The sequence below is a fragment of the Tinamus guttatus genome, unplaced genomic scaffold (assembly GCF_059628265.1).
Source record: "Tinamus guttatus ecotype Peru unplaced genomic scaffold, ASM5962826v1 Tinamus_guttatus_pri_ptg000246l, whole genome shotgun sequence".
In the NCBI taxonomy this organism is placed as follows: domain Eukaryota; kingdom Metazoa; phylum Chordata; class Aves; order Tinamiformes; family Tinamidae; genus Tinamus; species Tinamus guttatus.
The window spans coordinates 257,487-270,779 of record NW_028288780.1 but is presented as its reverse complement, the minus strand read 5'-3'; the positions used below and the strand labels follow the sequence as shown (position 1 = coordinate 270,779).

Sequence of the window (13,293 nt, the reverse complement as noted above, 5' to 3'; positions counted from 1 at the left end):
TTCAGTATTAATTTTGCTCCAGCTTTAGGGTTAATGATGTGCGTATGAAACTGAAATGCTCAGGATGTAGACCATGTTAACACGTAACCTCGTGCACATTCTTGTTCAGACTTATTTTTAAGTGTTTAAACGTGTTTTGTAGGCATAAAGGCTTGGTGCTGATCCCTAGGGTCAATATTTATGCATCTCTATATAAAGAGCACTGTACACGTACATGAAAGAGCACGATGCTTTCATTTCCTCCTACGTGGCAGATTCACAGGAACTTCTTACTGAAGATGAAAAGGTTTCCAGCTTCAGCCACTAAGGTTTAAAAACACTGTTATTAACTCCTTGGTGCCAGAAGCTAGAACATTACCACTTCAAAAGCAATTTAGAGTTTAAGGCCAATGAGATAAAGATAACAGTGGTCTTGGTCTTATTTTTGGTCCTCGAACCTATGAATATTGCAGGGAAGCCTACAGACCTGCAGCACTGGCACTGCCTCATGTTTTATAGCCTGCAGTTTTAGATAAAGCCTCATGCTATATAAAACTACTTTCCCTGTATGTTTGTACTTTTCTGAGGGCTCCCTTTTCACTGTTGCATCTTGGATAATTTCCCTTGTTTTAAGAGATCAGAGCGAGGCTAATGTAGAGTGCAATACAAATCCTTCCCACCCTGGGAATCCTAATTGCTTAAGCCTGGCAAGAGCTGAGAACATCACTGATGCCAGATATTCCTTCGCCTTTTCATAGGGAAGGAGTCAAGCCCCAGGGACATGGTATGAGGAAAGGCAATCTCCAACAATCCCAGATGTGGTTAATTGCTTCTTTTGCTGGAAAGAAACCTCCACGGATCATTTAGGGTTAACACACCATCCTCATGTGATATCTGCCTCAAGAAACATGGGAATGGCAAAGGAGTCTAGTCTGGGTAAGGTCAGGATAAAGAAGGATAAAGCTGTTGTTGCTGTGAGTGGCCAAGCAACTGACAGAGCCAGTAGATGCCTCAGGGACTCGACACGTGTCATCAGAACGAGCCAGTCGTGTTTCCCCCCGCTGCCCCGGTCACGGTGACATGGTAAAGCCAGGGCTTCCTCTGCCCAGAAGAGGTGGTGTCTGGAAGCTGATCTGGCAGATCGTAGACCAAACAGTGTCTCCTTTGGAAAGCCCTGGCCTCGCCTGAACCCGAGTGCACATCGGGGATGAATCTTTAATAGCAAGATGGTTCACAGGCCCTGCAGCAGGGTGGACACACTCCTCATTCCCTGATAGTCAGCTCCCTAATTAGTGGTGAGACTGCTGGTAAGACTGCCAGGAAGCAGGCTTCATTTCCTGCTTCTACAGGAAAAAAATCACCATATGATTTAAATCTGTTTAAAAATGTTGTCTAAACAACCATGCTTTCTTCTCATTTCTACCAAAAAAAAAAAAAAAAAAAAAGCAATTTGTAGACTGGGAGATGAAAAAAACATAAATGAAAATACCAAAGCCTATGTGCCTAGGGAGAACTCAAGCTTGCTGCACAATTCCTGCTGTTTCTCCGGAGCTGCTCCACGGGCAGAGCTTTTCCAGATGTAACTGTGACCAGGAGCCTGGCTGCAGCAGAGGTGCAGCCGCTCTGCCTGCACGGAGAGGAGAGGACGGGGCTGTCCTCCTGGTCACTATCTATCACCTTCTGTGTGAAAAGAAACTTAGTGCTTCTTTCAAGGAAACAATCTGCATATTTTTGCTAAAGAAGCATCCTACTAATTAGCCCCAAACTTTCTCCGTAAGTCTCCAACGGCTAGAGGCAAAAACCACGACAATACCTGACATCCAATTTATTTATTGGTTTGGCGCCCTCTTGCTCCTGTAAGTTAAGTCTGAGGTTTGGAAGAAGTGTGAGTGTAGCCTTGTCCTGACCAATATCAGTTTATCTAGAAATTTGCTAATAACATGCAAAGAAAGAAAAAACAGTTAATAATTGTCTGATTACTTTTCTTTTTTAAAGAAAAAGGAAATGGCACTACTTCAGGTATTTGAATTGCTATATGTTAAAACCAGACAGTCATTTGTAGAAGCCCATGTACATCATGTTGTATTCCCATATACTAATCACTAAGAAAATCAAATCTATAATTTGAGCAGATGTAGTATGTACTTCAAGCTATTGTAATATGTATGTTATTTTATCCTGTATAGCTTTGAACAGATGTTTTTTACCTGATGAAGTGCTCCTGCTGGTAGAATAATAGCATCACCGAGAAACTGAATAACCGTACAGGTTTTTACTCCGTATTCTTCAAAAAGTCTTTGGCGAAGTTTTTTGTTCACGTACCAACTCTGATCACGTATTGGATCATGCTCTGGTAGAACTTCTAGGCCTTGTTCTTTTGCTATCTGTAAGCATAGGAAAGATCCCAAGTTACTTTTAAAAAAAGAAGTTCCTTTCTGGTAAATTAAACATATACCCTAGTTGAGAGTACTTTGCTTCCACTACCCTGATTAGAATTTTTGTTAGGAATTCAGAAGGACCTCAAAGGAATTGAGAAGTCCCACCGAACAGAGGATATCTGCAGGACTTCCATGCCAAAAAAGCAGCAAGGTCCTTAAAGATTTCAGCATAACAGTCTATTAGCAGGCAACGTGCTCCCTCTCTGTGACTTCTTCTATCAGAAAGCAGCATCTGCTCACAGAGCTCTCATGCTGTCAGTTCCTCGAGCTCAAATCTCCAGCTTTGACACAGCCCTACTTGGGATAAAGGCAGTGGCTAATGCTAACATTTTTATGTGGTTTATTTTGCTACCCACGTGGCAAGGAATTCAGAAAACATGATGGAAAACCAACAATACTTCCTGAAAGAGCAACAGACTTCACTGCAACAATCATTCCCTGTTAAGTTAACCACAAGGGAACAAGCACTAGTCCTAATCAATTGCTAATTACTGAACCACAGTGACTAAAGGAGAAAAAAATATCAAACCATCTGTCACAACTCAGGAGACAACTGTCTCATGGAAGACAGATTTTTCTTCACCCTTACGTTAAACATACTAAACTATCTGATGCAGAACTTGGAAAGGTAATTAATACATAACAACCACCTCTGGAACTCTGTACTAGAAAAAATACTGAGATTTGATCTCCTACCAAGAGGCAAAGTGGGACCCTGTGACTACACAAATCATAAGCCTGTATTTCAATTCATCTCCATTTCAGCATTTCAAAAACATCACCACACCAAAAGTACAAGATGGCACTCAACCCAGTTTTAGCTACCGCAGCAAGCTGTGACAGCAAATGCAAAGCTAATTACAGAGCATCTTAAAAGGCTTCTTTTTGTTTTTATCCTGCTGCCTTGTGAGTCTCTCAATGTGCCCTAACTGCTGTGAAAGAAACCCTGAATAATGTTCCTGCCTGTCTGCTCCCTTGCAGCCATGATTTGGTCTGTCATAACTCCCCACAGTTGTGACTTTTCCACGCTGAAGAGCCCTAGTTGTGCTCAGTGAGATTCTGCTTCTTGAACAAACGGAAAAGCCCATGTTTCCATCCATAATCTCCTCCTCCTGGCTGCCTTTTGCTTGCTACTGCCCATTTTTCTCAAGATTTTAGCTTGCTGCAGGACAAGTGTTCACCAAGAGACATTCCTCCTGGGGTCACCTTGGGACCAAAACCTACAGAGATGCTCTCCTGAAGAATGGAGCGCGGCTTCTTACGCCCTTCCTGCTCGCAGGAGACACGTCAGCCTCCAGCTTGTTTATGGAACATTTTTGTTTAACTAGTTAAAGTTCATGTAAAATATCCCCGCAGTAGAGGACACTGAAGACATCTTTAGTGGACTTTTCCTCAAAAAACTTCAGGGTTATTTTGGGTATTTATAGGTAATACGTCAAAACTGCTTTTTAGAACATGAAAAAGTGATAATCAGGGCATGGAAAACTAAGCCCCTACTTGACAAGTGATGAACTGAGAAATCCAGACTTGTGCCTCCTGTTTCATGTAAAATGATGTGCACAGTAGCTGCTGTTGAATTTTGCCCTTGGTACGCTCTCCCCACCGCTTTCATCTTCACTAAGAGACAAGGCACGTTCTTCATGAGAGCTGAACCAACACGATACAGAGTATTTATTAAGATAGGCAGCTGCCCTCTTTTTTTTTTGGCATGTGATTAAAAAGCCACAAGTATTTCAGTGTGTGATAACACAAGCATGGACCCGGAGAGCAAAGGCAACAAGGACACACAAATGAACGTCTTGAACGAACTGTGGCAGTGAAGCCAATCTTCAACAGTGACAGAGGAGCATTATCCTTTGTATTAGGAAAGAACAAGAGTAGATCTACACGTTCTCCTCAATCATTAAAATTTGGAGACTACTGTAGCTTTTATAGATGAGTACATGAAGTACTGTGTTTGTTGCCTGATGTGGCATGGCATTCAGGGAGGAAAAGAATATACCCATCAGAGCATCTCATTAACACATCTGTACTCACCAGTGACAAGAGAGTAACCATGTGCATTCTATACCACAGTAGCTTTCCACAATTACTAGCCCATGCTTAGATGGGCTAGAATTAACATTTACTGGTACTCTTAAACAATTCTGGGATAAACCTAATACCTGTTTGCAGGACAGACTCTTTATGACTCCCAACTACAATGCTGGTTTTCTCAGTTTATATCTTCTGAGCATAACAGAACTTCCCTTCAATAGATTTTAGATCAAAGTTATGTATGCAGTGTGGAAGTTTTATTCTAATTAAAAAAAAAAAAGGTCAAGGTTTGCAAAGAAAATTATCTCCTATCTATTCTTTTGGCTATGGTATTGTCTGCAAAAAACAGAAGTCACAATTTTCACCTCATAAAATATGTCCATTTACACTGGAAACGTGATTGATCCCATAATAACTAGCAAGTCTAATTCTTCAATGTCCAGAGAACTCTTAAAAGTCTTTAGCTAAGTACACATTGTAAAGACCATCTATTCCATAGAAATTACAGCATTTAAAACAGTACTTACAGGTCACTTTTTTCAAGGGCTTTCGTATATAGGATCACTAAAAGCTTTTCATGCAGGAAGAATCTTATTTTCTAACCTAAATATAACCATCCCTCAAATTCTGCTCTACCGTTTCAATGCCAAGGGAACAACTTTCTCAGGCAGAATGCAGCACTTCACATTACTCTTTTATTTGAGGGGAAAAAAAATGGAAAGAAGCACTGACAGGGCTCACCAAGAGAACGAAATTCTGCTAGATTCTTTTTGAGACTCAGAGGCATCTGCTCTTCTCTCTAAGCCATGGGCAGGGTTATTCCTCACGGGGTCTGCAACTGGAATACACTGCAACTCCACCTCTCCAGAGCTGCCCTTTGGAAGACGCTGTTCTGGAGGAAATCTGTGGAGCATGCAAGGCATTCTGCCTGTTACTTAATCTTCTATCCTAATATAAGGCAAAAATTCTGGGGAGGGTAAAAGCTGGTTCACGGAATTTAGCAATTTTTTAAAGATTGATCAGTAAGGCACCCCTCTCGAACTCAACTGTCCCAGCATTGTAGGGCATCAGCCCTAAGTTGGATGACCTTGAAATAACTGAAGACTGATCTTCCCACTGGATGTGCACGTGTGTCACAGAAGTGTGTAGTAGCACCTGGTCTATTTTAAATTCATTTATGGGGTATAAAGGATTTTGATTCCTTCACCCCCGAGGCATAAATTTAGCAAACAGAACCAGGGTTGTGGTCACCAGAACACACAGGCAGATGTAGGACAGGAGGACTTTTTGCCCCTCCTCGACCTTTAAAGGGTTATTTAAATAATATAATCTAAATCAACATCTGTTACAAAGCCAACCTTTTGCAGAAACTCCCTTATCTTGTCAGCATCTTTGCCAGCATAAATGTGCCACAAAGCACCAGGTAATTCACTTGAATCTTTCAATCTCTTCCTTAAAAGATCATCCAAATCTTCTTCTTCAAACTTCTTCAATACTCCTAAGATTTAACAAAAATACTTTTAGGAAGAAATACAGAGAAAAAAACCTGCAATGACGCACCTTCTTTGCAAGCATTTTGTGGGAGACTAAGCAGATAAAATGCTTACTAAAAAAACTAAAGTACCTCAGATGATCTTTTTGTTCAGTTTTTGTATTTAGGAAGTTAACAGAACATGAATGCTGAAGTATTTTTAAAACAGTGATAATGTTTTCTGTTTTGTTTTTCTAAAAGTTTCTTGAATTTGACAGAATGCATTCTCCTGCCTGAAATAAACAAGTAGGACAGACAGCAAAAAGTCAAGAGAGGATAAAGGTCTTTTTCTGCAGTCAGCAAAAGCCACATATTCTGCTTGCTGTTCTGCAGCAGCTGGTCAAGAAACTTTAGGGCTCTCCTGATACACTGCAGCTTTTGCTGGCATTAACTCTGCACGTGCAAGTGAAAACACAGCAGATAAAAGATGGCAAACCCTACTGGAGTTCTACTAGACATATGCAAAAATCTACATTTGCTGATTATGGAAATCAAGCAGAAACAAACAACAAAAAAAAGAAACAGAACAACTTCAGTGACTTAAAAGCTTTTTCACATGAGCAAGAAACCATATGCAGAGGACTAGTATACACGAGTTTACTCTCTCCAGCACTAAAAAATGACACTGCAGTTCAAATTCAACAGAACAAACAGCACACCCAGGGGCAGCAGACTAAACACAGGCCATTGCAAATTCATCATCCTGACATAACTGTTAGACTTAGCACAGCTTCCAGAGAAGATCCTTTGTCCTGTACTTTCATTAGCTCTGCCAGCTTCCACATAGCACTGGTGTATTAATTACAGGTCACAGCAGCAAAAAAAAAGTGAAAGGAGTTTGACATGCAATTGTGTAACTCCTGAACTCCATGTATTTCATGCACAATTAGTTTGCTGTGTAAGAATCTCTCCTGAGATAAGGAATCTTCGAGATGTAAGAAGTACTTAAGGACATGTTTCACGCATCCATTTCAAACAAGCAGCATCAATTGAGAAAGTGGCACGTCATTCACTATTTGCATCTCTCACAATGAGCTTCCCTTACCTGATTTGGAAAGCACTCCGTTTCCCTTCGCTATGCCAACGTAAACCAGGATGTTCACTACATCGGAAACTTCAATATGGAGATTGGTAGTTCCTATATCATGATCTTTAGTAGCAGCCACACCTGTATTACAAGATAAAAATTTGGGGTAAAATTGAAATTCATGCAATCACACATTCACCTTCAAACAGAAATGTGTTACAGCTAACTGAGAAGAAATTTCTGACAGTTCAAGGAGAATTACACAGAAAAAAAATTATGTGCGGGCATGCTTTAATGTAAAAATATCGATATACACAAACTGCAAGTGTTTTTTGCTGTACTTTTAAGAAAGATCTCGAGATATCTCTCCACCCAGACAGATGTCCCTACATAGCTGTTTTATCAAAATAAAGCACATTGGAGCAGAATAACCAAAGACATTTCCTGACATCATCAGCTTTCCTTCTGAACTTTTCAACCTTTCAGGTTGCTCAGAGTAGAATGCAAGTAAAACAAATAAAGAAGGAAATTGTCATTTTATTCCTGAGTATAAAAAGAGTTCATAACTAAAAGGAATACTCAAGCAAAGAGAAAAATACGATAATTTTAGTTCTGACATGAAAAAAAGCACACGTCGAGGAGACATTTCAGGACACTAAGTGGCACAGCAGCATTACATATAAGGGTCATCAAAGATTCAGTTTCTCAGACCCACATCTCGATTACTATCTTTATTATGTTTATTTCGGAAGACATCTGGAAAACTTTTTAAATCAAAGCCATCACACCAGAAATTATAACTCATTTCTCGTGCTATTAAGTCAATTTGTAAAACATAACTGAACAAATTTGTTTGCAAAATGAAGAGCAGCCGGAAGAGGTCTGAGGAAAGTAGACTGGTCTAGACAACATTTTGAACACTACACCAACACAGAAGCAAAATTACAAGAAAAAAATGCTGTTTTTTCTTTATTATCGAACTTATGAACATACCACCACTCATGAAATATTTCGTCACACATTATTATTAACACGGGAACTATATTTGTATAAAAATAACCACCCATTTACATGCTTCAAAAGAATGTAACAGCACTAGAAATGATTAAATGAAATGCATTAAATGAATATGTCAATCTCATGCTTTAGTGACATGCACTATTAATGAGCAAGGTACAGGATTTCTCCTACATTCAGCCACTAATAATCCTCCTTATCAGCTCAGTTTTCTAGCCAGCATTAACACATGATACATTACACCTCCAAGGGAAACACTCCACCTCTGAGGGATACTCACCATAGGCACTGCACAGTCTGGGCCCCAAATCTGGACGGACAAAAAATCCTGGCAGATGAGAAGCCAAGTTTAATTTTCCTTCTGGACTGCAATATTCAGGCAAAGGTAAACTTTTTAATAGGTCTTCATATCTGTAGGAGAAAAGGCGCGAGACTACAGTTGAATTTATGCCACTATGAAGCGAGAAAAAAACAATATAGAGATGACCTTAAGAGTATCTGAATCTTAAATGCAATTACCTTGCTGGCATCATAGCCTTGAAATCTTCACCAGAAGGCCAATCTTTCAATTTTAGTAGAGCCGTTTCCCCATTTTTTATTTTCTGCCGTTCTGCAAGTAACACACAAAATTATTAAGAACTAATACACTCCAGATGTTAGATTCCACTACAATGTTCAGCTGAACTCTAACCTCTCTATAAAGATTTCATACATAAAAGAAAAGATAATTAATTTAAAGAAATTCAATTAGGAAACAAAATCTCAAGTAGTTAAGAACAATGACATTCATTTGGATTCTAAGTCTGATAATAACTTACAAAATGGTATGTAAGTGTACGTTTAATGCTACAGAGGTACAAAATGCAAGCTTCCATTCTCTTCTCTTGAAACACATTATATAGAGCTTTAAAAGAAAGAAAAAAAATTCTTTGAAGCTTTAAGATCTATAAAGAAAGATTTTAATTGCAGTTTCTGACATTGACCATGTTTAGAATCAAAAGAATAATACATTTGAAGTAACCTACTTGAAACATCTTCAAAACCATCCCAGAACTCCTTGACATTGGTGTTTGAAATAATGCTGTCTTTGCAATTCAAGATATCAGCTTGCTGGTTTCCAAAATCTAGACTAATTGATTCTGCTTTCCACAAGCTGAAGTTCATTTTCTTATGCATGCCGGACACTAATACAGGCTTAAAATAAATAAATAAATACAAATTAATACTCATCCTTTCTGAATGAAAGGCTTGCTTCAATTAAATTGGCATGTGAGAAGTATTTGAAACATGCAGTGAAGGCCTTGGCCCTCCTGAGCTGCTAACACCACTTCCAATGACAGCAACATATCCAGAGACTTCACACAACTCTTTAACGATTTAACCTTTAACAGTCATTTCTTACTCATTATTAGCAATTAACTAAAATTTAAACTATGCAAAGTTCTTATGTGGCATTTCCCTGGCAAATTTTTGCCCACTGCAATAAAATGCACTGACGATACCTTTTTAAAGGTGAAGTCAGGCAAACTTTGCCCTGTTGCAATAACTCCTCAGAGTTCGTTCTGAGGTCACTTTTTAGAGAGGATTAGTCTTTGATACCTACCCTCCCTTGTTTCCAGCATTCTTTGAAGAGCTTCCAGTTGTTGCTGTTTTTATGGTCTCTGAGCCACAACACATGCTTATCACAGATCCAAGAATACTGAATATCATTGTACAATTTACTGCTGTCATCTAGAACACATTTTCTATCATCCTTTGGCTCATCTTTTATTTCAGATTTTACATTTATCTTTGGTGTCCTGTTTGGTGGAATCTTGTTTTCTACCACTGAAGCAATTATGTCATCGAGAATGTTTGGCATGGTTCTTCCACTTTTACCACTCTAACAGAAAACAAACAAATGTATGTTTAAATAATGTAAAAGCAGATAAAAGTTAATGGAATACTTTCTTCAGCAGAATATCAACAATACTGCATTATCAGTTCTTAGTCACCTACTTCCCTCACAGAAAACTGCATGCACTCTTAGGCAGAACAAATTAGAAAAATACAGTTACAACAAATCTCAGAATACTGCAATCTTGCTTTACATTGAGTGAACGGTTTATTTAACTTCACAACATATTCTTCATAATATGCATCAATTACCACTAATTATATAAAAATATATACATATTTGTGCCTGCATATATACACACATACATGTTAATGGATACATATGTGTATGTGTGTGTGCAAGCATGTATAAATGTTGAATCCTTCAAGGAAGCTGCAGGGAGGTTTTACTTCTAAATTAGTATTTAGCGCAACACATTTATCAGACCATCTAAAACGTACAAAAACACACAATACAGATTATAAAATTCCAATATGAAAATGATGCATCTGATAACACTCACTGGTGTTCCTGTGGAGTAAACCGGAGCAAAAGCAATACCCGCATCGGTAGAACCTAGACGTAGTTTGCCTGCTGTTGTAGTTAGTAAATCTCGTAAGGTTGAACCCTGCTCATTGTTCTGGGATGCAGGAGGAGAAGATTTACAGTTTGGGGACTCTGAATTATCCTGGTCTTTTTCTTCCTTTGAATGTTTTCCAGAAGGACATTCTTTATTCTCTAAAACAAAAATATTGATTGGAAGTTCACACTGTTGTATCATGACATAACACATAGAAACAATACTGGCACCCTGCATTTTATAGTGGTGGTAATACAGCGTAGCACTAGCACTTTATTCGCCTGGAAACACACCAGCAGATGAACTAGATCCTTCAAAATGCAGTTAGACAGTGTGACCATGAACAGACCTTCCTCAGCATCTCACACATGCAGCTGAGTGGGTATCTGTCACAAATGAGAGATGCTATAGCTGCAAATACTGCCACACTACACATGCATTCTACTAGGGGCTCTTCTGGTGACTGATTTTCATGCCACCAGGAGAAGGTGTTGAAGTTTCAAAATTGAAATTAAGGAGAGAAAAAACATTTTCTTTACTTTTTGCTAAACAGAAAATATCACCGAGTTTTCCTAAAGAATTCATTTACCTATTAGTGACGCCCGCCCAGATCACACACATGATATGTGAGTGTCAAGCATATACCTTTCTTTTCTTCTCTGGCTTTCTGCTCTGCCAGATCCGCTAACCAGTGCAGCGGCGACTGCGATTCCGGCGGCGTGAGCTTGCTGTCTGTGCTCACGTCACTCCTGGGACTGGAGTTCCCATTTGTCTCCGACTTTGGGGGGGTGTTCTGCTGCTGAGACTCGGGCATGCACAGAGAGATTTTATTACTGTGATTGAGGACATTCTGTAAAACCTGTAAAGAACAGATAGATCATTTTCTTAGTGTATGCCATTTGTCTTCAACAAAAGTCAGAGACCACATTTAATCATTGTACATACTAATTAAAATATGACTGATCCTGTTCACATATAAAGATATGTAAGTATCAGAAGACGTGAATAACAAATTACAATCAACACACATGTTTTAAGCTCACCTGAGATACGCCATTCATTGCAGGAAGCTTGCCAGCTTGCAGGCTCTGTTTGGTTGTACACTGACAATGGGATTTAATTTCAAATTTTTCTCTAATATTATGCATTGCATCTAGAAGATCTGTCAAAACTAGACGACATTTAAGAAGAAAATAATCAGTAATCCTCTTGTCAATCATTTTCTGGCTTTCTTCACAATATAAATACTACAGTGCTAAAAAGTTATTTGTAAACCTTTTTGAAATTTCAACTATTAATAACGCCTAATTTAACACTTCAAAAATACCAAGGACTCTCTGCTTTACCTTAAAGCTTGTGCAGAAAGAGATGAAGTCTTTAATTAAATAATTACATATTAGGCTTTTGAATAATCTACGCTTCACTCAGCATCCCCATTTTATGGCACACAACAAGCAAGCCAGTTATTCATTATTTACTTTACGCCCCATTGTTCAATGGGTGCATCACTGCCTCATTTAATAACACCGTCACACACAGACGGAAGTGAGCCATGGCTTGACAGAAAAATTAGAATCCGATCATGTAATTCAAGGCTGTTTGGCAATGGACATGAACAAAAGAACAAAACGGAGGTTATGCAGGCAGCCCTCACTGTGCTGTTTCCAGACGAGTGGCTCACTTCACAATTTAAAATTAAAAACAGTTTCAGTGGGGAACCTGTTCTGTGGAAATCACAGTCTGAATTTACTAGGCAGTCTAACCAACCTTCACTTCTACTTGAAGTAACATGAAAAAAACCATGAAACACTGACTGTGTCTGTATTTCCAATTAAAATAACCTGGAAATCTATTTGCTAGGATTAAAGGCACATTCAGGCTTTCTTTCTCTGCCCTGCATTGATGCTATTAGAGATCACAAGTAAAGTTGGGCTAACAAAAACACAAGAGTACTTCTTCACATAAGCAAAATTCTGATGGGTTTGGGCTTACTGCTTAGTTTTGATTAACTGCTATCTTCTTTATTGTCTTTGGATTCGAGTGGTCAATCAGACATCCAAAGCAAAACTGCTCTTGGTGGGGGGAGGAAGAGGACACAACACGAAATTAAACTTCAGATATGCAAAGTTTTAAGAAACAGCTTTGTTTCTTAAACAAATCTAACAGGTCTTCTTAAAGACCAGAGAGCTGGTCTCTCTTCACAGAAAGACCCAGGGAACACGTGACAGCCTGCTTTTTTGTAGGGGTCTTACCAGAGCCAGGAATAATCTGAGTTGGCATCAAGTGTTTGTGATCGTGAGGCTGCCCCTTCACACACTTCATCCAGGCATACAGCTCCTTGTCTGCAAAAAAACAGTGCCAGTTGTTTACCTTTCGCTATGACTTTATTACCTAGAAAGATACAGAGCTAGTCACCTGGTTTTGATTATTTTTAGCTTATATCTTTTTGTGTGGCCAAGTACCTGGCCACCGAGCTGCTGTGGCACTTGAGGGACAGGAATGCAACCTGCTCTCGTTTCCTGCTCTTACACAGCACCCACTGAACTCGACTGCTGCTTTTAAGAGACTCTTCAACTCTTTCCACCAGTTTTCTCAGCTCCAGCACTGTGAGCTGAAGAAGGCAGACTAAAAGAAGCATTCAGCACATCTACAACCCTCCTCCACTGTCACACAGATACAACGTACCAAATGTTCCTCTCAAACATTAGACGTTAGCTGTTTTGTAGCTTGCATAATTCATAAGACACTAAGCATATAACCAAATTTAAACAAAAACCGAACAGGAGTGATCTATTTAATGTATTTTTA

The 13,293-nt window shown here is 39.1% G+C and overlaps 1 protein-coding gene across 2 annotated transcripts in view; it reads right to left on the bottom strand.

Moving 5' to 3' along the window:
• Positions 1–13,293, bottom strand: part of JMJD1C (jumonji domain containing 1C) — a 147,640-nt gene that overhangs the window by 3,358 nt on the left and 130,989 nt on the right. For both annotated transcript variants that reach the window (XM_088526319.1, XM_088526320.1), the window contains 11 exons: positions 12,738–12,827; positions 11,529–11,656; positions 11,131–11,344; positions 10,429–10,643; positions 9,633–9,911; positions 9,055–9,223; positions 8,549–8,639; positions 8,310–8,440; positions 7,031–7,153; positions 5,813–5,952; positions 2,187–2,363 (listed from right to left, as the gene is read on the bottom strand). In XM_088526319.1, the coding sequence (XP_088382445.1) occupies positions 2,187–2,363; positions 5,813–5,952; positions 7,031–7,153; positions 8,310–8,440; positions 8,549–8,639; positions 9,055–9,223; positions 9,633–9,911; positions 10,429–10,643; positions 11,131–11,344; positions 11,529–11,656; positions 12,738–12,827 (1,757 nt within the window). The remainder of the gene's footprint in view (positions 1–2,186; positions 2,364–5,812; positions 5,953–7,030; positions 7,154–8,309; positions 8,441–8,548; positions 8,640–9,054; positions 9,224–9,632; positions 9,912–10,428; positions 10,644–11,130; positions 11,345–11,528; positions 11,657–12,737; positions 12,828–13,293) is intronic.